Source organism: Bos mutus, chromosome 3, assembly GCF_027580195.1.
Source record: "Bos mutus isolate GX-2022 chromosome 3, NWIPB_WYAK_1.1, whole genome shotgun sequence".
In the NCBI taxonomy this organism is placed as follows: Eukaryota; Metazoa; Chordata; class Mammalia; order Artiodactyla; family Bovidae; genus Bos; species Bos mutus.
In genome coordinates, this window is record NC_091619.1 from 21520546 (window position 1) to 21545536 (window position 24991).

Genomic DNA, 24991 nt, shown 5'->3' on the forward strand with positions numbered 1-24991 from the left:
CGGCGTAGATCAGTCAGTAAAGAGTGCGACTGCAATACAGGAGACCTGCATTCGATCCCTGGGTTGGGAGGATCCCCTGGAGAAGGAAATTGCAACCCACGCCGGTATTCTTGCCTGGACAATCCCATGGACAGAGGAGCCTGGCAGGCTACAGTCTATAGAGTCGTAAGAGTCGAACACGACTGAGTAACTAAGCACACGGGAATAGTGTTGTCAGGTTTCAAGCAGACATCGGGCCTTGGGGAGAGCCTAGATCCAGGAACTACAAAGAGGCTGGAATTCCTGCTCCAAATTTGCTTCTCTATGCATTCTTCTCTCTTTGCTTCTCTCATCAACATAGCCTTACCCTTAATTAAAATATTGGTTTTATCAATTTCCTATTACTGGAGGCTGAATGACAATGACCATTTGACACCATGGTAGAAGCAGCATCCTTGTTGAGTGGGAGGAAGGGAAGTTAGGTCAGGTTACATCTTTGAGCTATTTTAAATGTAAAATATTATGATTTTGTCAACCTAGGCTCCCATATACACAAGGATTGCCTTCCATTTCACTTTCTCACTGTGTTAAATAGCACCATCAGTTTGTCTTGTCTGTATGCCTGTCCATCTTTTGTGTGGAGTCAATCCTCCCAAAATCCTCTCAAGAAATAACAGTTTTCTCCTAGTAGCTGTAGAGTTGTAGAAAAGGTAACAAAACGTGAGCTCTTTAACCTATGGTTAAATGCTAAGATGGAATCGTATCAGGATTAGGAGGATAGGTTTTGGAGTTCAACAGCTCAAATCCTAGTCCCATTACTACTAGCTGTGTCACTGTGGAAAAATTACTCTCTGAAGTTTTTTCTTTAACTACAAAGTGGGGACCTACACTTTCTCACTATATAATCACAAATATCCTGAGAGGCAGATAATATTCTCATATTAGAGATGGGGGCACCAAAGAAAAAAGAGATGGTAACACTTCTTCAGGTCGAGTTGTCTAGAGGTTTCTCCAATACCGAGTAAATGAAGAGTTACTGGAAGTTTTGCAAGACTGTCCTGATCACAGCTTTCAGCAGGGTGACTGATCTAGGTAATTTCTGAGATCCTGTAATATCACTTACTCACATATGCAATTAATATTTTTTACCAGAATCTGTTTAAGGACCTGGGCATACAGCATACACAAGCAAAAAAAAAAAAAAACCCATACAATACACACACACACACACACACAAAGAACTCTGCCTAAAAATATAAAAATACAGAAAATAATTTGTACTGGATATAAAATATATATAAAAACAAAAAAATAAATATGAAAATATATCATCTGATTGTCAGTTTTTTCATATACCCTTCATCTAAGTACCCATTAACTCCTGCCCTCCTTCCCAGCCCTCTCCCCCAACTTAAACTATCAGAAACTAGAAAATTCTATTTCAGTTTGTGTGCCACGCCCTCTCACGGGTCAAGGCTTATTCAAAGCTGGAAATTCAGAAAAGTGGCCGGGGCCTTAGCAGTTTCTGAAGGTGTAAGGAGAGATCACGGAACTAGTGTGCCTGTAGTTGTGGTTCCCGATGGGAAGCCAATTCTGGGGACCGGTAGTGGAGAGCTCTAGAGCTTGTTTCCGGCCACCTCAGCGGGAAGCGGAGACGCGAGCAGCTGTGTCTCCGGCAACTGAGGTAGAGGTTTAACTGTTGTCCCGGCGGAGCAAGTCAAGACACATCTACGGCCGTCTGGGCCAGTGTTGGGTCTCCGTAGCCTGTAAAGATGGTGTTGCTCACGATGATCGCCCGAGTGGCGGACGGGCTCCCGTTGGCCGCCTCGATGCAGGAGGACGAACAGGTGAGCTGCTAGATCCTCAGGACCCCAAGTTCCTGCCAGAGCGCTATGCTGTCCGCCCCGGATTCCTTGTTAGGACGCGGGAGACCCCTGAGTCTTCCCAGGCATTTCTGAGTCCTCTGAAGTGCGTTTTCTCTTTTAACAGTGGAGAAAACTACCTGGAGAAAACTAACCTTTGCTGAAGGCGGGGATAGATTTTTATCTTACCTATTTCTTATTAGAAAAACACTCCGGAGAAGGGGTAGGTTTGGCTAATTGTGATCATCCAGTGTTCTGTAATTCTTATGGACTCTGCTAAAATTAAGGGTTTCTGATTTTTTGCTGTTAATAAGGCTGACACGTCCTGGGGAAAATCAGCTCCTAGTTCTTTAACTCCTTTCTGTAGCACCTGATCCTTGACCTAGCTTGCTGACATCTATTGAAAGCAGATGTGGTAATATTGCCACATATATGCACCTGTTTGAAGTTCAGTACAGTACTTTCTTTCAAAGTTATGTCCAATTCCCACCTCCTTCAGTAAGCCTTACTAAATTCTTATTGTTGGAATTGTGACCCCTGTGTTATATTTCTATAATGCCTTGTACTTTTGCCTTTGTCTTTCAATAAATTAAATTTCCTAGTAGGCAGATGACAAATCTTGGTTATTTTTGTATTTCCCATAGCTTTTACAATAGCAGTTTTAGTATAATAGGTGGTCAAAAATATGTTGCATTGATTAAAACAAACAAACAAAAAGTCCCAGAAAAAACCCCTAGATAGCTTCACAGGAAAAGGCTTTGTGCCTTAAAATCACAAGGCAAGTTTCTGGTGTGAGACCAGTTCCTGGAAATAAGGTTGGGGAATTCTGGAAGAAAGGAGGCTGAGAATGAAATTTATATAATTTATTTAAATTTGTTTAAAGTGATCAACTTTATTTTACTTTCTTATACAAGTAATTAAAAAAAACTTTCAAGGCCTAAAAAAAGTTGAGTTCTAGAAAAAAATATTTTGGCGTATTTTTTAACCTTTCATTCATATATTCATGAAAAAAACCAACTCTCATTAAGCACTTCAGGTGTGCCAAGCATGGTGTTCATGCAGGGGCTTAGGGAACATAGTCCCTACTTTCATGGAGCTTACAGTTTAGTGGAGAAGCCAGATCACTAACAGATAACTGTAATGTAGATAATTGCTGTAGAGGAGAAAGAAGTTTCTGTGATTGAACATGAAAAAGGTATCTAAATTGATTTTTGGACATCAGGAAAGTCTTCCCAAAAGGAATGACATCCAAGCCAATATTAGTGTCTCCTAATTGAGAAAGCTTCTATTTGGTTATATGCCCTTTTAGGTTTGATTTGCAAATACATTTACTTTAACTTTTATGAGAACAGCGATACAGATTGTGAAGTCGTTGTGTTGCTTAGTAGGTTATGCTGAGTGAAATATTTTCTATTCACTACACAAAAAAAAGTCTAAGCTAATATAAAATCTGAAAAATATAGCATGCCCTGAACTTTGAATTGTGAAGTATTTTTCTCTTCTCCAGCATTAAACATTTTCTTGGACTATGCAGAAGGAGTGAAATTATTAAAATGAATGCAGAACATGATTTGAAACAAAGGAGATGGTGTGAGGAAATGTTCCTTGAAGGATATGAAATTTGACTAAGAAATAGTTTTTACAAGGGAACAGAAATCTGGTCAGTTTTCCAACTATTGCTTTGAATTCCAGTGTGGGCAAAGAATATAAAGTAGATCTGAAGGTCTGAATATCAGTAGGCCCTTATTCTTTGCCTTGACACTTAATTGAAAAAATTAGTTGGTTATACTGTGTGTTTCATAATTCCAAATTAGGTATCAGTCTACCAAGATGGGTTGCTTTAATTGAAAAGGAAAGATATTTTACACAAAAATATTTTTATGATGGTAATTCTGTAGTGATTTCCTTTAGCAGTTTTGGCTTTGAATGATAACGTCCTTTCTAAACTTTTAACATCTGCAAAAATATATATCTTTGACTTATTTTTTACTATTAAAATGGAGCACCTTACATTTAGAGAGAGTGCCTATGCATGCGTGCTAAGTAGCTTCAGTCATGTCCAACTCTTTGTGACCCTATGGACTGTAGCCCTCCACTCTCCTCTGTCCATGGGATTCTCTAGGCAAGAATACTGGAGTGCTATGCCCTATTCCAGGGAAATCTTTTTGACCTAGGGATTGAACCTGTGTCTCTTAGGTCTCCTGCATTGGTGGGTGGGTTCCTTACCACTAACACCACCTGGGAAGCCCATAGAGTGCCTGCTATATACCAACCATTCCGCTAAGTCTGTTAAATGCATGGTTTCATTTAGTCTTCATACCAGCTATTGTTGTTTCGTTGCTAAGTCGTGTCTGATTGTTTGTGACCTCATGGACTGTAGCCTGCCAGGTTCCTCTGTCCATGGGATTTCCCAAGCAAGAGTACTGCAGTGGATTGCCATTTCCTCCTCCAGAGAGTCTTCCTGACCCAGGGATCGAATCCATGTCCCCTGCATTGACAGGCGGATTCTTTATTGCTGAGCCACCAGGGAAGCCCTTATATCAACTGCTAGGATGGGTACTGTTATTTTCTACAATTACAGATAGGGAAGCTCTGAGGCTAAGAGAAGAAAAGTCTCTTTAAGTCACACAGCATAAGTAGTACAACGGAATTTTTCACTGGGATTCCTTCCTTCCCCTTCCCCTCCCTTGTCCCTCCCTCCTTTTCTCCCCTTCCTTTCTTCCTTATTAACCTACAACCGCTGTGTTAGTTCCAGATGCATAACATAGTGGTTTGATACTTCTGTCATCAGGGTTTTTAACTTTGGCACTTTTGACATTTTGGAATGGATAATTGTTTGTTGCGGGAAAACTGTCCTGTGAGTTGCTGGATGTCTAGCCGTATCCTTGGCCTCTGCACCTTACATACCAATAGCACTACCACCACCCTCCCTCCAGTTTGACAACCAAAAATATTTCTTACATTTTGCATGTCATCTTTGGGGAGGATAGGCAAAGTCACCCTTGGTTGAGAACCACTGTTTTGGTTTTTAAAAGAAAATTTTAATTGAGGCATAGTTGATTCACAGTGTATAAGTTTCAGGTGTGAAGCATAGTGATTCACAGTTTTTAAAGGTTAGACTCCATTAGTAGTTATTATAAAATATTGGCTATATTCTCTGAGCTGTACAGTATACTCTTGTAGCTGCTTATTTACTTTATACATAAGTAGTTTGTACCTCTTAATCCTCTACCCCTAGTGTGCCTTTCCTTCCTTCCCTCTCCCCACTGGTAACCACTGGTTTGTTCCTTTTAATCCAAATCTGTCTGATTCTACACTGGAGCCTTAGTACCTAACTGTTACACTTTACTGCTTTGTTCTAAGATATTTTAATAATGTATTTACTTCTTGGGAGTCTGGAAATTACTTTTTAAGAAATGGATATCTTGATCAAATAGTTTTATAGTTAAGTATCTTAATTGTCCAGGCCAAATACATATATTCTTTCAGTTATTTACATTAATAATAGATTCTATATTTTAGGTAGTTACTCCATGCTAGTCCCTATACAAACTGTCTTGTTACTGTAGATGAACAGTTATTCAAGTAATACAATAGAGCATTTTTTTTTTAAAGATAAGAGTACCTTATGCACTATTTTCTCTATGCTTTAGCTAGAAATACAAGCCTAAGGTAGAGAGATGAACTTTTCCAAACTACACTAAGTGATACTCTATTTCTCCCTTTCTGATGTATTTCTCCTTTTCAGTTGTTTGCAATTTCTTTACCTTTCTGTTCTACCTCAAAATATACCCTGTTGTCTTCTCTCATTGTGTCTCAGCTCTGTGGACTTAAAGAAGGTGTAGACGTAACTGAGTACAGAGCAGGGAACTCCAAGAAGCAGATGGTCTGTTGTACTGTTAAACTGCCACACTCCCTCAGTCATTGAGGGTTGATTAATCATCTTACTGTTATGGCTGTTAGAGAAAGATGGTTGGTTCTTGGTGCTGCTGCCCTTTGATCAGTAGAGCTTAACAGGGATTTAAAAATGATAAGGGCTTAGCTAAACATTATTGTAAAGACGAAAGATGGCATTTGATACAACTACAACAGTCATAAAGTGAAAGTCACTCAGTTGTGTGTGACTGTTTGCGACCCCATGGTCTGTAGCCCATCAGGTTCTTCTCTCCATGGGATTCTCCAGGCAAGAATAGTTGGAGTTGGTTGCCATTACCTTCTCCAGGGGATCTTCCTGACCCAGGAATTGAACCTTGCATTGCAGGCAGATTCTTTACCATCTGAGCCATCAGGGAAGCCCACCAGCAGTCATAGGTAACAGCAATAAAACGGATTGTGGTTGTGTGGCAGTTTACTACCCTGTACCTCCTATATTTTATGTACAGAACCGCATCCTAAATATACTGATGATCTCAAGTTTCAGAATTTGTGAATACTTTCACATCCACTTTATTATTGGATTGCTAACAGCTGTCTTTCCTTTATACTGTGTACAAGTTTCATCAAGTCTGTTTTAGACGAAGTAGAAAACAGAATTAGGACATCTAATTAACTATTTTTAGATAGGCTGGCTGACTGTGGGCCCTTTGTGACTGTAATCTTAAAAGCAAACCAAGGGTTTATCTCTAAAGCCATGATTATGTTGTTATGTGAGATCTATCAATAGTTCAGAGTTGCCATGTAGTCTTGAGCATTTCCCATGAATTAGATTTAATATTAAATAGTAAGATATCACTTGGAATGTGGCTTGACCATCACAGAAGCAATTTTAATTGTAGAGGTTGTATAGCACGCACAGGAGTAGGAGCTTCAGGGGTAGACTGCCTGGGCACAAATCCTGGCCCCTCCCTTCCTGGCCCCAAGTGCAGATAGGCAACAAGTAGACATTGATGAATGAATAATTTTCTCAACATAAAGTTAATTTGTGACTGTTGTAGAAAATTCAGTAAATACAAAAGGACCAAGAAGTTAATGGTGATTTTTGTTTTTTTTAACTAAAGTAGTGGTAAAATTAAGTAATCCCTACTTAAATTATACCCACTTGGTATCTAACTTTAATCTTTGTGTATATGTTTAAAATTAAATAATGGGTAATAACTAATAATAATTAGGTAATAACCTAATTTTTTCACAGTGTATAATGAATGTCTGCTCATATCATTAAATATTACACATCATTTTGATGGTTCTGTATATAATGGTTCCATTATATAAATATATACTATATGTTATGTCACCCATCCCCTACCCTATTATTGAACATATTTTTTTGTTTTTATGTTTTTGTAGTTGTTTGCTTAACACATATATGATGTGTATGTATACTTTCAAAGATGTAGAATTGTTAATAAAACACTGTGCAAAATTTTATAATTTCCAATACATATTGTCAGAATGACTACCAGAAAGACTGTACCAGCATCGTGTTCCCAGGAATGGTGATGCTAACTGAACCAGCAGTGTAAAATGTTGGTTGGCGTGTCATAATTCCTATGTAGGTATGTCCCCAGTACTGTACATTGGCATCGTTGGTTTGTTCGTTGTAAATTCCTGAAATCGTAGCATGCTTTTGGCCATTGTCTCTGTGTTTCTCTCAGATTGCAGTAATGTTTACGATGCCTCTTATAAAGTCAAAGGATTTGTACCAATCTTCATTTGACCAACAGTTTTTTGCCATTTTTTTAAATTCAAGTGTAGTTGGTTTATATTATGTTAGTTTCACACTTAGAATATAGTGCTTCAGTATCTTTATAGATTATACTTCAATTTGTTATAAAATACCATTATTCCCTGTGCTGCACAATATATCCATGTAGCTTGTTTATTTTATACATAATAGTTTGTACATCTTAATCGCCCCTACCACTGTCTTGCCCTTCTTCCTTTCCTTCTGCCTAATGGTAGCCACTAGTCTATTCTCTATCTGTGAGTCTGTTTCTGATTTGTTATATTCGTTTTATTTTTTAGATTCCGCATATAAGGGATAAGACAGTATTTGTCTTTCTCTCTCTGACTTATTTCACTGAGCATAATACCCTCTCCGTCCATCCACGTTGTTACAATGGTGGAATTTCATTTGCCATTTATTTATTTAACTATTTCCTTTAAAGGTCTCCCCTGCCTTTAGCTGTCAGAAAACTTACATTTAACTTTTATGTTTGTATTTATTTTACTGATACTAATGTCTGAGTCCTGCCTCCAAAACACTGATTTAATTGGTTTTGGGGTGCAGACTGAGCAGGAATAGTGTTTTTAAGATCCCTAGGAGATTCTAGTGTGAAGCCAGAGTTGAAAATCATTGATCTATGTTGATATTATTTCTTGGCACTTTAGTAGCCAAGGTTTTATCCCTGGGTCAGTAAGATCCCTTGGAGAAGGGCATGGCAACCCACTCCAGTATTCTTGCCTGGAGAATCCCATGGACAGAGGAGCCTGGTGTGCTACAGTCCATGGGGTCACAAAGAGTTGGACATGACTGAGCAACTAATACATTTTTAGTAGCCTCTGCAACTTTATTTCGGAGAAGGCGATGGCACCCCACTCCAGTACTCATGCCTGGAAAATCCCATGGACGGAGGAGCCTGATAGGCTGCAGTCCATGGGGTCGAGAAGAGTCGGAGACGACTGAGCGTCTTCACTTTCACTTTTCACTTTCACGCATTGGAGAAGGAAATGGCAACCCACTCCAGTGTTCTTGCCTGGAGAATCCCAGGGACGGGGGAGCCTGGTGGGGTGCTGTCTATGGGGTCGCACAGAGTCCGACACGACTGAAGCGACTTAGCAGCAGCAGCAGCAGCAACTTTACTTGCATCCCTTGTATCTATTATCTTCCCTGGTGGCTCAGAGGTTAAAGCATCTGCCTGCAATGTGGGAGACCTGGGTTCGATCCCTGGGTCGGGAAGATCCCCTAGAGAAGGAAATGGCAACCCACTCCAGTATTCTTGCCTGGAGAATCCCTTGGACAGAGGAGCCTGGTAGGCTACAGTCCATTGTGTCACAAAGAGTCGGACATGACTGAGCGACTTCACTTTCTTTCTTTCTTTCTTTCTGGTGTCTATTGTTGTGGGGTCAGATATCTTTGGAATGCCACATAACAACATTGCTTAAGCAAACAGATTGACTCTACCACTCAAATTTAGGAACATAAGATATTGGCATTAGTTCAAAGCATGTGATGGTATTCACTCTCCCTAACTGGCTGGCCAGTCGTGAGAAAAGCAATATATATATTGGCATTACTGTTTAATACAATAATGTCACTATATATTATACTGTTAATTATTACAAAGTGTTATTAATATATAACAGTATATATGGTAATGTAGGAGTATTTCTCAGGCAAACAGCCTTATAAGTCATTGCCATAAAAACAGTGTTAAACTACAAATTGATACTTCTAATGGTCTCTGCCTGGTTCACTTCATACTTATTTACTTCCTTATTTATATTGAAATTTCCAGCTCACCATTTTTTATTTTATTTTGAGTTATGATTGACATATACCATTATATTAGTTTCAAATGTACAATATGATTCAGTATTTGTAGACACTGTGAAATCACCACAGTAAGTCTATGAGAGAGTTACTCTCCATCATGAAAAAATAGTTATGAAAATGTTTATTCTTTTTTTTTCTTGTGATGCAGACATATAAGTTTTACTGTCTTAGCAACTTTCAAATACATAATACTGTATTATTAACTACAGTCACCATGCTGAACACTGTATCCCCATGACCTGTTTTATAATTGGAAGTTTGTGCTTTTTGATTCCCTTTACTCATTTGGCCTACTCCCCCACCCACCTCCCCTCTGGCAGTCACCAGTCCATTCTCTATCTGTGAGCTTGTTTTTTGAGCAAGATTCCACTCTTTTTTAATGGCTGAATACTATTCCGTTGTGTATATATACTGCATCTTTTTTATCCATTCATCTATTGAACACTTATTATAGGTTATTTTCATATCTTGGCTATTGTAAATAATGCTGCAGTGAGCATAGCTTAGGATGCATATATCTTTTTAATTTAGTGTTTAATTTTCTTTAGATAAATACCTAGAAGTTGAATTGCTGAATCATGCAGTAGTTCTGTTTTTAATTTTTTTGAGGGAACCCCCCATATTTTTTCCATTTTGGCTGCACCAATTTGCATTCCTTCCAACAGTGCACAAGGGTTCCCTTTTCTCCACACCCTCACCAATGCTTGTTATATCTTGTCCTTTTGATAATAGTCATTTTAACAGGAGTGAGGTGATATCTTAGTGCGCATTTCTAGTTCACTATTTTAAATATAGGTTAAAATCCTATACTTATATGTTTGTTTATCTGCCAGTTACATGATTTTATTTTTGCTTCCTTGGTTTTATTCTCAGTTCAGTGGATCGCTGTGATCCACTAAGTTCTACTTTGTACTCTCTCATAGTTAGACCTTAGGTCCAATCCCTGGGAGAACCCAGTATACTTTTCTATTTAAACGTTTAGTTATTAAGCATCTACCAAGGAGAGACTGTGTTATATCTTTCAATTTAGAATAAATAATGTAAAATAAAATAATTCCTTCCCATCACATAGCAGCAATTGTTTATTTCCCCCAGTATGTGGATCAATAAAGTATATTTGCTTCTTACTCTTCATGCACTTCTTTTCCATTTTTGTCTAATAGGTTATTGAGATATGATTTTCTCCTTTTGAAATGACTCTGCTCTTTCCCCCAGTAGACTTTTTCCTCTCTTTAAAAAAAAAAAAAAATTGTGAAATCATTTAGAAATTGTTTGGGAAAATATTGCCTGTAATTCTGTCATCCAAATGTTACTATTTTCATTTTTTAATGAACATATCCCTTGCTATCCAGACGTTTGCATTCCAAACTTGGAAACCAAATAGATTTATTTAGTAAAGGATATTTTGACTTTCCAGTCTTCATCCTGACTCTTCCTTGTTTTTACCTAGTTGCAGTTACAGTGTTCATAGTAATTTACAGTGATGGGTGCACACACGTAGTTTTGCTTATACATCAAATACTGTAACACTTTATGGAAGATTTTGCATGATATTTCAGCATAAAAATGAGATTCATTCATTCTGTCTTTCCCAGGACTTTCCACTGAGTACAGAACATGTGTGATTCTGTGGCAGTAACCATGCAAGTGAAGTGGGTTAGGAGGAGGGCACTGACCTCACAGTGGAAATGGATTCAGCAAGTACCTTAAATGCAGTTGAGGATTGTATTTTTGCTTTTTAGAAAATAACTAATGTGACTTTGTTGAAAAACTCAGGGTTTGGGCTCCCTTTTTTCTCTGAAAGTAGGCCACTTTTATTTTGTTAAATCTTATTAATGTTATTAACCTATAAATGAAAGACCTTATTTACATAGCGTCTTCAAAACATGATACTTCTTACCAATTGCTACTGTTTTTTTTGTGGAACATTCTTAAATGAAGGTGTCTTCTTTCAGTCTGGCCGGGACCTTCAACAGTACCAGAGTCAGGCTAAGCAGCTCTTTCGAAAGTTGAATGAACAGTCCCCTACCAGATGCACCTTGGAAGCTGGTGCCATGACTTTTCAGTGAGTATAATCTTGATTTCTTTGTGATCATTTAAGTATGAAATACAGTAATTACACCTGAGAAGAATGGTAACTTTTTTCAAATGCAAAGGTAATTTTGAAAATAGAGTCACTCTGTGGAGGCAACTTTCCTGGCTCTAATTTTGCAAAACTGAAATCTTGGTTGCTGTATTCAGTTTGTGTACAGTAATTCACCCTGTTATCTTGTGTCCAGTAATGCTGTATGTATCATGCAGTAATAGATAACTTTTGCTTTGGGAGCTTCTTAGAGCCAGACACACATAGATTAGTACACTTGCTTAAACATTTACTGACACTGTAACTTTGAGCAACCCACATATATTTTACTAGGCCTCGGTTACCTCTATAAAATAGGGAATCATAGGTTTATGAGAAAATCCCTGTATATCACTTAACATTTTGTCTGGCACATAGAGAATAGTCAATAGGTATTATTTATTATTTAGAGAATAGAAAATTATAAAAGATAATTTAAGAGCATCTAATCAGTGGTTGGAGAAGGGCATGGCAACCCACTCCAATATGCTTGCCTGGGAAATGCCGTGGACAGAGGGGCCTGGCAGGATACAGTCCATGGGGTCGCAAAGAGTCAGACATGACAGCATCTAAACAACAACAACAACGACAACAAATCAGTGGTTGTAGACAATGCATACAGCTGAGAGAGGGATCAAAGGGATTTTATTGGGTCTCAAATTACCTACAAATAATTGGTATTAAGTGTTTAATTATATGTCAAGTTTGAAGGTGCTAAAACAGGCAGGATTAAAAAAGAAAAAAGAGGACAAGAAGATCAGAGGAAAATAAGAAAGGATAAGCTAAATAATCCTTAGTATGTTCGGAGCTCAGATACTGAGATAATATAGACCTAGGAAGAACCCATTGTGTTTAACTCAACCAACCAACCTTCTACTCATCAAGAATAAGCAAACAAGTATACAGAATCAAAACCAAAACAAGACTCTGGCCTATTGGTTAAGAAAATAGTGAACATTAGGTTTTGTAAGTTATTTCAACATTAAATAACGTTCAGTTCAGTTCAGTTGCTCAGTCGTGTCCGACTCTTTGCAACCCCATGGACTACAGCACGCCTGTAGTCCTGATGGCCTCCCTGTCCATCACCAACTCCCAGAGTTTACCCAAACTCATGGCCACTGAGTCAGTGATGCCATCCAACCATCTCATCCTCTGTCATCCCCTTCTCCTCCTGCCTTCAATATTTCCCAGCATCAAGGTCTTTTCAAATGAGTCAGCTCTTAGTATCAGGTGGCCAAAGTATTGGAGTTTCAGCTTCAACATCAGTCCTTCCAGTGAACACCCAGGACTGATCTCCTTTAGGATGGACTGGTTGGATCTCCTTGCAGTCCAAGAGACTCTTAAGAGTCTTCTCCAACACCACAGTTCAAAAGCATTAATTCTTTGGCGCTCAGCTTTCTTTATAGTCCATCTCTCACATCCATACATAACTACTGGAAAAACCATAGTCTTGACTAGATGGACCTTTGTTGGCAAAGTAATGTCTCTGCTTTTTAATATGATGTCTAGGTTGGTCATAACTTTCCTTTCACATTATTTCCTTTCTAAATAATGTTGCTGCTGCTGCTAAGTCACTTCAGTCGTGTCCAACTCTGTGCGACCCCATAGACGGCAGCCTACCAGGCTCCCCTGTCCCTGGGATTCTCCAGGCAAGAATATTGGAGTGGGTTGCCATTTCCTTCTCCAATGCATGAAAGTGAAAAGTGAAAGTGAAGTCGCTCAGTGGGTGTCCAACCCTCAGCCACCCCATGGACTGCAGCCTACCAGGCTCCTCCGTCCATGGGATTTGCCAGGCAAGAGTACTGGAGTGGGGTGCCATTGCCTTCTCCATAAATAATGTTAGAGATGCTCAATTATAATATAGTATTTTTTATCTTTACTATGGGTTAGGAACAAATGACCTAGGAAAGATCTCATGGAATTGAAAAGAGATTTTCTTCTGCCTCCTTCTTTATAATCTTATCTCTTCCCTTATTTGCATCTAAGAGCTGTTTGCTAAAGATGTATTCTTTGCCAGACCGTGTATTAAGTCTTGCCTTTAATATTCTTAGCTTGTCCTCTTATTATAGCAGAGAGAGACACATATGCATACTGTACTATAATACCTAGGACAAGAAGTGCTATAGAGCAGAAAAAAGGAAGCAAGTTTTCAGGAAAGGGGACTCCATTCTGTGGAGTTCTGGGGTGCCTTAGAAGCCACATAGAAGGGAAAGGGATGGGGGATGTGTGTAATGCTTTGGACCCTTAAACTCCTACTTAAACTAAAAAACTTCTGACTTTATTTGCTATACATATTGGTCTTCTGGATATAATTTTGGCTCAAATAAAGAGTGCTGTGGCTACAAACTCATTTGAAAACCACTGAGTAGCCAGCCTCTTTCCAAAAATATCTCAGACATGCAGTAATATAGCCTCCTCCAGACTGCCAGGGATGATATGATGGACATGAGTTTGGGCAAGCTTCGGCAGTTGGTGATGGACAGGGGAGCCTGGCATGCTGCAGTCCATGGGGTTGCAAAGAGTCAGACATGACTGAGCGACTGAACTGAACTGAAGGCTGCCAGGGAGCTCACTCTCACAAGAGGAGTCAGTTCTGTTATTGAATAATTTGCAATTAATACAGAGTTCTTCTACCCTAGAAATTAGGAACTATTATTAGTCCTGAGATTGGTATTTTCTGTACCCAGTAATCATTGTGACATTAACTTCTAACTTTTTAGTGTTCACAAAAATTTCTAGTTCCACAGTTCTTACAGATGGAAGAAGTTTAAATGTGTGTATATTATTACTTGTTTACTATACATGATCAAAGGGCAGATGGAGTCACACCCCTAAGTTTTCAAGAAAAAGTCTTAAGTATTAAGATATTTTAGTTGAAGAATTATGTGATGAATAAGTATGTCTAAATACTCCTTTTGGAATATGCTTCTAATAATGGGAAGATGTTTGTTTTCTAATTCTAGTGATTTATGGTTTGTAATTGACTTTCTGATTTCGGCTTGAATATTTTCAAGTTTGTATAAGGAATTTCCTGGTGGTCCAGTGGTTAGGACTCTGCCCTTCCCTTGCCAAGGACCTGGGTTTGATCCCTAGTCGGGGAACTAAGATCCTGCAAGCCGGGTAGAATAACCAAAAACAAAGTTTGTATGGCACTGAGAGTCTGTTTCAGACTGTTGGGAGTGTTATTAATCTACAACAATTTTTCCTTGCTTTTTTCATTTTTGTCTCTTCAGTTACATTATTGAACAAGGAGTATGTTATTTGGTTCTGTGTGAAGCTGCCTTCCCTAAGAAGCTGGCTTTTGCCTACCTAGAAGATTTACACTCAGAATTTGATGAACAGCATGGGAAGAAGGTGCCAACTGTGTCTAGACCCTACTCCTTTATTGAGTTTGGTAAGTTTTTGTGCCTTACTTCTCTGTCAGGGGAGTAGACAGTGTAGAGAAGCTAGTGATATAATTTGACTTTTTTTTTTTAAAGCTTATCTAATGTTTTGGATTCTGCCTCTTCTCCTATTCCATGTCTTTTTTCCTTTTGAGTGAATGAGGCTTCCTTCACATAAGTATTAATAATTTTCTCTGGCCTTTCGATATTTTCCCCATAGAGCTTGTTGCCCTTTGCTCTTTTTTGTAATTTGTTTTGATTCTTCATTAGGGTAAAAAACTGCCTGAAGATCCAGATTGACATGTAATTGCTGAGTTCTTCTTTTTCCCAATTCAGTGTCTTCACCCCCACACACACATACACTCACAGTGAGACCCATTTTATGGAGATCAGAATTTGGAAATCAGAAAGAGTGGTGTTTTGTTTCTTTTAATAGAACAAGATCCTCTAATTTAAGTACTAAAAGATACGTGGTATTGGGGCACAACAGTTCCTATAGGCAGAAGCATTGAGCATGGGTGTCCATATTTGTACAAGAATTATAGAAAGACTCATTGCTCAGAGCTGGTAAAATATAGGATGGCGACATATCAAAGGAAATGTCCTGTAAGTAAAAGAAAGGAGAACAAGTATGATTAGATTACATCATTGACATTTTTAGTTAAAAAATAAACTGGTTTTGAATACTACCTCTGGATTTCTGAAGTGTTTCAAGTTTGCTAGATAAATGAGTCCTCTTGCTTTGTAGAATTAAAGAAAATGTATTATAGCAAAGCATTACAGTGTTTCAAAACTAAACTCTCCAAGTGCTAATTTTATCATGTCTGGTTTTGCAGTTTTTATTTTTGTAGGCGATAGAAGTTCAGTAAAACCAAGAAAAAAATAAGACTGCTGTACCAAAGTCACACAGGAAATAGTTGGTACCCTCAAATTAGCTTAAAAGATTGTACACAGAGATATGAAAGGGTTATAGATGAACTGTAAGGTACAGTAACCTGAGACCAGTAGCATGGTAATTGTTATCAACCCTAGGCTTGAATGGATAAGAGCAGTTTCTGGAACTGGGAAGGAGAAAATTTATAGAAGAGGGCAATTTCAAAGGAGCAGTAACTTTTGGTGGAGAAATACTACCAGCCCAAGATGACTTCTCAGGGAGGAGAGAGAGGAATGAACCACTGTCACTGTCCACTCTCATTCCCTGCTCTTGGGGTGTCCGCTTTGGCTGAACCTAATTGGAAGCTAGACAGCATGAAACCCACTGATGTAATTCATGCAGGTTAGCTTCCCAAAGCAGAAGGCAGGGTGCAGAAGGGTGGGAGGCAGTTTAAAGGGGCAAATAAAGGGTAGCCAATACATTATCTTTAAGATTTTAGCTAAAAGTTGAAAATATAATCTTTATTAATTATTCTTTTCATAGTTTTATGATATGCAGACATTGGCAAACATGAATGAGCGTGCAGTTTTGTAGTAATATTTCGGGAAATTCCCTGTCACACTTGATACTCATTCAAGAGTCTGGTTAATCATGGACAGTTGCAAAACCAGGACTAAACTCAGAATATACTCTTACCTACTTCTTTGATGGACATGAAAAAAATTGTTAACAGTCACTTTTCTTCATCATTATAGATACCTACATTCAGAAAACCAAGAAGCTTTACATTGACAGTCGTGCTCGGAGAAACCTAGGCTCCATCAACACTGAACTGCAAGATGTGCAGAGAATCATGGTGGCGAATATTGAAGAAGTGTTACAGCGGGGAGAAGCGCTCTCAGGTATCTAAAAGCAGTACGAGTCTTATGAGCAAGTGGCTCTTATTCCACAGGCAAGGATAGCTTATTTGGGGTTACTGTTTATGCTGTCAGATTCTACCTAGTACTATTAAGAATTCATTTCTCCAAAGTGGATTATTTGACAAGCTTCCAATATGATATGTTTCTTCCTAGTGTGGTTAGTTTCTATTGAGTTGGAACAGTGTAAAGTCTCATTCCATGTAAGAAACAATTACTGTTTCCCAGGTATTTACCAAATTTGATTAGTATTTATAGAAACACATAAGTTAAGGAAAATGAAAAGAGGAGTGAGAGGACATTGTCAGTGGTTTATGGCAATGGTTTCATAAGTAGCTGCTTCAGGAGACTTTACTGCTGCCAGATCAACTGTTATAAAATACCATTTCATCAAGGCGTTCCTCTGCAGAAAAACTTCTAAGACCTGTGACTACAAGATCTAGTCTGGTCTCAACTTACTTTTCATTCATCCAGTTACTATTAATTGAATACTTATAATGTTCAAGGCAGGCTTCCCCAGTGGCTCAGCATTAAAAAATGTGCCTGCGGTACAGAAGCCACAGGAGACACAGGTTCCCTGGGTCAGAAAGATCCCCTGGAGGAGGAAATGGCAACCCACTCCAGTTTTCTTTCCTTGAGAATCCCATGGACAGAGGAGCCTGGTGGGCTACATTCCATAGGGTCGCACAGAGTTGAACCAACTGAAGCCATTTAGCAGCCAGTGTGCAAGGCACTGTGTTCTCTATTGTGGAAGATAAGGAGATCGCAGAAGTGTTTCATTCTCCCTGGTTCACAAACATTCTGCCTCAGCCTGTTCAGTGTCTTCATCATCCTGGACCTTCCTTAAACTCTAGATAAGAACTGCCTCTTCAAAGAAGCCTTCCCTGATCCTTACAGCCCCTGACACATTAATCTCCTTACTCCTTCAAATTCTTAAACACTTACATATTTTACGTAATGTAAAAAAGCATGTAATGTTTTTTAGCACATGGGGTATGTGTATGTGTGTGTACTAATTTACCTAAAATATATAACTAATGTTTAGATGTTACCTAAGTGTTTAATGTGAGCATATACGCTGTTTTATATCTATTTTATATACTTATTTTATTTCTTTCACAGTAATCATCACAGGTAGTTGCCTTAATGTATATTTTTAACATTCAGGCTTGTTACATATTCATGATTAAATGCATGCATGTGAAATCACTTCAGTCATGTCCTACTCTTTGTGACCCCATGGACTGTAGCCCGCCAGGCTCCTCTGTCCTTGGGATTCTCCAGGCAAGAATGCTGGAGTGGGTTGCCATTCCCTTCTCCAGCCATTCCCTTCTCCAGTGAATAAATGGGTTTTCCTTTATTATGATTTTAACCTTCATGTTTATAGTCAGCAATTGTCCCAGTGTATAGCTTCATACTCTTTAAACATCAGTTTTTGGATAAGTGAGTCTATATATAAATTTTCATCGTAGCAGACTCACAGGTTCTACTCAGGACAAAGTAAACCAGTATAGGAAACTTTTTTAAAGCCAAAATTTATAAACTGTTCAATTAATCAAAAGTGTATGGGATTTCCTTCTAGTGCTTTGCTAATTGCTGTAGTGTTGATATGCTGATTAAAAATGAAGTACATTTTTACCCTTAAGAAACTCCATGTGATTGGGAAGATAAGAAACATTGTCACAGAGTAACAGACATCAATTGAACATTTACATTGTGCTAGGCAATATGGTAAGGGGACTTTACATATATTTTATTTATTCTTTAGAGTAATCCCATGTGAAGTCGATGGTATCAAACCAGTTTTACAGATAAAGAAGCAAAGACTCAGAAAAGTAGCTTACTCAAAGCTAAAAAATAGCTTACAAAAAGTAGCTTACTAGCTTTTTATACTGCTAGTACTTGGCAGAATTTGTTGGTCCATGGAGTCCTTGTTCATCTTCAGAGAATGATAGTTGTAAATCATTATGTAGATTTATACTGGCTGCCCAGGTGGCACAGTGGTAAAGAATCTGCCTGCCCAATGCAGGAGACGTGAGTTCATTCCCTGGGTTAGGAAGATCCGATGGAGGTGGAAATGGCAACCCACTCCAGTATTCTTGCCTGGGAAGTCCCATGGACAGGAGCCTGACAGGCTATAGTCCATGGGATCACAAAGAATGAGACACAACTGAGCGACTGAGGACATAGATATATAGACAATAAGAGCTAAAAGAATGTAGAAGGAAATAGATAAGTGAACAGGAAAGATTTCTTGAATTTTGATAGATTAGGAAGGAGTGAAGAGTGATATTTTAAGAGGAAGAAAAAGCATATCTGAACAGGGCATAAATGAAGACAGTGGGAAGATTCAGTTCAGTTCAATCGCTCAGTCGTGTCTGACTCTTTGCGACCCCATGAATCGCAGCACGCCAGGCCTCCCTGTCCATCACCAACTCCCGGAGTTCACTAGACTTCTTCCTCTTTAGGCTTCTCCATAATAAGAATCTATCTTTTATACTTTTTTCTCTTTTTGTTTTAGAGCTAGTCAGCTTTGCATTTAAGACCCAAGAATAGTTCCTGTGTAAGATCAAATTGTGCCTTTTTTACTACCTAAATATACCTGTTTCTTTTAAGGCATAGGTTTTATTTTTTTATTCAAAGGTGTGTCACTCTACTGCAGTGTAGATTGCACAAATACAGGGATCATGTACGTTTTGATCATAACTGTACCCTCTAGCACTCCTCATGGTGCCCACAACATAAATATTCGCTAAATAAGACTTCTCCAAGCAATAGCTTTGTTTTTATGATACCATCTGTTTCCAATGTTCATATGTAAAGAAATTCTCATAACTGTTGCTTACTTTATATGACCTAATATTTATTTCTCTTCCCAGTTTTTCTCAGCAGATTTAGATTCATTTAGCAAATACTTATTTATTGAGCACTGACTATATGCCAGATCCCGTTCTAGGCGCTAGGAATATAGTAAGAAACACTGTAGTAGTTAAAAACCTCTGTCCAGTCTGTCAAACTGACTGGAAAAATTCCTTGCAGTATTGTCATGGCTATTTCTCATCCCTTAACTGTTTTTTTGCATGACAAGGTGCTTTTCTTACAGGACAAGTTACTAATTTCGAAATGGCTGACATGCCTGTGTTATTAAGTAATGCCACATTTCTCAATCAAAACCAGCCCCTATTAAGCAACTCCAAATAGCCCAAAAGCATTCTCCAAGGAAGACCAAATAGATTCAGATTGCAAAATAGTTTCTCAAAAATTTAAAGAAGTGAAAAGTTTGATTAGAATTTATGCCAAACTCAGAGTTTGTTTTTATTATTAAAAATATGTCATATATTTTAAGCCAGGTTTAGCTTATGTGTATCTGGTTATTTCTCTAAGTGCTTAGTTAACAATTAAAAGAAGATAATGACATTACAAATGTTCGTATAGGAAAAAAAACTTTGCAGAAGATTCTAAAAAGCTTAATTTAGTAGATATTGGTGGTTTTCTAGCACATGTGATTGTATTTTCGTTGTAATACAGCTTTCCTATGTCTGCTAAAATACAATTTCTGATAGTGTTATCTTCATAATAATAGTCTTTACCACGTGAAAAGTTTTAGAAATTTGGTAGTAGTCACTGTTGAGATACAGGTTAATACTCAGTGTCTGGTTCATTGAATCTTCTGCTTACCTGAATTTTTCATCTTACCTGGATTATCATTTGTCAAAATATGAGAGAATATGATTTAAACCATTAAGAGATTATGAAGATAGTTGCTATCAGCTAACATTTATCAAGTGTTTACCATCATGTAGGCATTGTGCTCACTTTACAGATATCCTATGGTATGGTTACTATTATTATATATTCCCTATTTTTATAGACAAAGAAGTTGGATCTTAGGCTGAATTGCCCAGTATCATATGATTGGTACAGCTGAGATTTGAACTAGGGTCTGAGGCCAGACCCTGGACTCACTCTACAGCCTCAAGAATTTGAACATAAGTTTAACTGATTATTTGAAAATGCATTTTAGATTTTACAGTGCTTTGGGATCATGAGTTAATCAGTGTATACAACCTTACACTTCAAAAAAAAAAAGATAATTTAAACTTCATGATTTGAAGTAGTGCTACTCATTTGGGTTATTTTTGTTCTTAATACAGTTGATAAAATACTTTAAGGGACTAATTAATGTTATCCTTTTTTTCCCTTTTGACAGCATTGGATTCGAAGGCTAACAATTTGTCCAGTCTGTCCAAGAAATACCGCCAGGATGCGAAGTACTTGAACATGCGTTCCACTTACGCCAAACTTGCAGCAGTAGCTGTATTTTTCATCATGTTAATAGTGTATGTGCGCTTCTGGTGGCTGTGAAGTAGTGAATCCAGTCACTGGCAAGGGAGAACCTAGAACCCGGCAGGTGTATGTTTTCAGGAAGCTGAGCGCACAGAGATGTGTATTAGAATCCAAGTGGAACTTCTGCCTCTAAAGACCTTGCAAGAAAAAACATGTCCTGAAAATGAAAGATTACACCTCATTTAGTGAAGCTTAGCCCTATGTAGAAAGTGTCTTTCCGGGGCAGAGGCTTTCTCTGGGTGCTAAGCCATATACATTAGGGAACAGTAGATTATTTTATTTGTTTTTTTCCCCTCCCAGTGTTTTACATTTTTCAAACAGCACTGACTGGGGCATTCTCATTCTCTAATGGAGCCGTCAGTGAGATTTGGCTTAACCAACTTATGCTAGCAAGTCTGAAACCCTTCAGAGAAGGCAGTCCTTCAGGAAGTTTTTTGACTCTGTTTAATCAACATTCCTTTCGTTGGTGACATTTGTGATTTTCAGGAATCTGAGTTGTTTGATGGCCTTTTAAACAAGACTCCAGTATGTGAAGGTTAATTGCTGTGCTGCAAGATACCCTGTCTATTGGCCCCTGTAGAAAGTTAACCTTGTTTTTCATTTATGATAATTTGCTTATTGCACAATTGCTTTAGGGTTAAATGAATTATATTAAGATGCCTTGAAATTATATTATAGCACTCCTTGATTAAGAAGCAAAAATGTTTTCTGTCATTTACTCTTAAAAGACTTAAAATTAGTTTGGGACATTCTTGATTTTATTTTTCTGCATCTGGTTTATATTAATATAAGAGTGAGTATAGCATATAGCCAGAGGCCCCTGACTTAGAGGGAAGACAGGCCAGCTCATCACTACAGCTTTGTCCTCTTTCCTCACTTCTTCACTACGATTTTCCCCACTCTTCCTCCTGCCACAGCTTGCTAAGGTTTTTTAAATTGCTCTGAGCCCTATAGTTTCATCTCCCATAAGTATCCTCTCAGTATATTCTCAAACTTCAAAATGGAAGATAATCAGTTGCATAGTTAATTAAATTGAAAATTTTCAGAACAACTACTCAAACTACTAAACATACTTATCTAAGAAAATCTGAGAGCACCTCATATCTGCTTCAGTTATGTAATTCTCTAGGAATGTTCTAGAGATAGGCAACTCATTTACAGTACATTCTGTTAACAAATAAAAGTACCTGAATTTTCCCTTTTTTGCTCAGGGATGATGAGAATTTCCTTTTACTTTCTGAGGTAGAATTTTTTAAATAGGGAGAATAGGCCTTTTAAATATTGTCACAAGAGTCTACAATATAACCTCTAATTCCTACACATACTGCAAATATTTCTTTAAATTGTACAGGAAAATGAACCAACTTCTTACTTCTTAAGATCTTTGGAAAGAACTTTAACCAGTAAGCAATTTTATAACTCAGGATCATCAAACCTACTGTTCTGATTCCTGATAGAGAAAAAAAATTTTTTTTTCTTTAAAACAAGGCAAGGAGAAATGCTTATTTTATTCCTGATAATTTATAGAACTAGAATAAAAATTTTTTCTTCCCACTTTGGACCTCTCTCTGCCAATTGGAGTTTTGTGCATGAAATAAGAAGTTACTTTTTATAGAGAATAAGTGCTTGAAGTCCCTAAAAGTCTTGTCCCTAAGTAATGATGTTGGTAATAAAAGCCTTTGAAAGGCTGAAAACCTGAATAGTAGTACCATAGCATTTGGTACTTCTGTAGGAGTGGAGAGTGAGTGGCAGCTCGTTGTTGAGAGTTGCATGCTGCAACCAAGTGGTCAGCAATGAAATAAATACTTCTAGAATGTTCCCTTCAGTGTGAAGCTTTGTTATCTACTATAGTTAATTTACATGCACATATTCTTCTAGATACATTCCTACCTAAATTCAGAGGGTTAATTAAAAAATGATATGGGGTAGGGGATGAGAAACAAAGAGATAAAGTAGTTAATGATTATGATGGCAGAAAATGAGAGAGCAGGACTGTCATGGCTCCTACTTGTGTTCTTTATTGGAGGAAGTGCGAAGATCTAATTAGGTGGAATCAACCAGCAACCAGACAGACATCTAAAATAGAACGTGATAAATGCTGTTCAGGGTTGTCGAGGGCACATTAAGAAAGGACACCTAATTTACTGTGGCAAGGAGGATGGTAAGAGAAGGAGAGTGTGACTTCCCTTACAGAGTCAGTGACTTGTGCAAAGTCATGAGTTAAAAGAATGAGATTTGGGGGATCGTATTCCTTGGTTTGGGTTTCACTGGTGGCTCATATGGTAAAGAATCTGCCTGCAGTGAGGGAGTTCGATTGTTGGGTCAGGAACATCCCCTGGAGAAGGGGATGTCAATTACGTCTGACTCTTTATGACCCATAGACTGTAGCCCACCAGGCTCCTCTGTCCATGGAATTCTCTGGCAAGAATACTGGAGTGGGTTGCCGGGCCCTTCTCAGGATCATCCAGACCCAGGGATTGAACCTGGGTCTCCCGCATTGCAGGAAGATTCTTTGCCATCTGAGCCACTAGGTAAGCCTGAATGGTGGTGGCCACACAATTAAGGCTTTTGGTTAGTGTATTTAGCAGAAGTGACTGAGCCATACATGGTTGTCTTTTTAGCTCAGCAAAAGGCAAAGACAGAGGTCGTACAGATGTTACTACTATAATTGCACATTAACTAATTGAACCAAATAGCTTGTACTTTTAAAAAGTCCCCAAAGAAGAGTTTGTAGCATGTGTGACATAGTTTGAGGTAGAAGGAGCAAATTGAGTCCCACATCCTTTTAATCATTACAGGTAGGGTTGACCCAACAGTCAACTGTCTTGAGCAATTTAATCACTCTGTTTAATAAAGTTTATTTCAAATGCTGTGATTGAATCCATGTTTTAGATTAGAAAAGTTGTTGGAAATTTGAGTTCCATATCCTCATCAAAACTGGACTAATTCTTTTTTTCTTCCATAACCTTCATTAACTGAGCACATTATTAGGCATTTTACATGTCTTATTACAGTCCCCTCATAACCATTTTCCCAGGTTGCCCAAGGTCACATAGCAAGTTGAAGTACCAGCTCTGATAGGCCTCCAACCACTACATATACTGTTTGTTCCTAACTTATGATGTAGACGTGTTTGTTCTAAGCACTATCTCACTTTGTCCTGTAGGGTTATTTTTATTTTTTGGAAAAGGTTTTTGTTTGTATATATATACAATTTCATTTTATTATTTCTATCTTTTTCATTTCCTTATCTGTCATTTTTCCCTTTATTCCTTTTTAGTAATTTTTACTCTTGGGTTCTTGTTGGCCTTTTCTCATTCTTGGTTTGTAACACTTTTTATTTGCTCCTTTTACATTTGATTTTAATGTTAACTCAGCATTTTTCTACATCTGATTTACTTAAGATTTAGCAAAATGATTTTTTAAAATCTCCCTCTTTTTCTTATGTCCTTTTGCTCATTCTCTTCCCCCGCCCCCCTACATTTTCTATTCCTTTCCATTTTACTTCATTTCCCTAGATGCTGCTTTTACTTAGGAGTTACTGTTATGCTACAGCTTTACTTCTGTAAGTGAGAGCTTTAAAATGAACTGTTAGACTTACTCATTATTTTTATATCTTATATCTTAATTTATCTTACCTTCTTGATTTCATAACATACTGTGTTCTCTTATCAGTCAATGCAGATATGCCCCTGGTTTAAGGAATCCCTTTACACAGCATTACAAACACTGCAAGAATTCTTCAAGAACAAGCTCCTCTAGTTTGTCTTCAGTATTTGGGGCTTCAGCTCTCACTTGTGTTACCGATGGCTCCAAATGTACCTGTCTGTGCTCACACTGAGATCTAGATCCAGTTATTTTGCTGCTTGTTGGATATCTGTGTTTCGAGTATTCCGTAAAACTTTAGTGCACTTAAAACATCTTACTGCCTTCAAAGTTAAAACCTATCCTGTGCTTCCTAAGGCATTTCTAACTTTTAGACATCACCTGCCACTCCTTTACCTCAGCTACA

At 38.0% G+C, this 24991-nt stretch overlaps 1 protein-coding gene across 1 annotated transcript; it reads left to right on the forward strand.

The window, feature by feature from the left end:
- Window positions 1–1601: 1601 nt before the first annotated feature.
- SEC22B (SEC22 homolog B, vesicle trafficking protein) lies at window positions 1602–23851 on the forward strand. The gene is made up of 5 exons (XM_005895271.3): window positions 1602–1826; window positions 11292–11401; window positions 14692–14852; window positions 16471–16617; window positions 20843–23851. Exons 1-5 carry the CDS (start codon window positions 1752–1754, stop codon window positions 20995–20997), a joined length of 648 nt encoding a protein of 215 aa, XP_005895333.1. The 5' UTR covers window positions 1602–1751; the 3' UTR covers window positions 20998–23851.
- Window positions 23852–24991: the final 1140 nt, after the last annotated feature.

Coding starts and splice junctions, on each gene's coding strand:
- SEC22B (XM_005895271.3), top strand. CDS start 1,752: ATGGTGTTGCTCACGATGATCGCCCGAGTGGCGGACGGGCTCCCGTTG. Junction 1,827..11,291: donor CGATGCAGGAGGACGAACAG/GTGAGCTGCTAG, acceptor GTCTTCTTTCAG/TCTGGCCGGGACCTTCAACA. Junction 14,853..16,470: donor CTACTCCTTTATTGAGTTTG/GTAAGTTTTTGT, acceptor TCATCATTATAG/ATACCTACATTCAGAAAACC.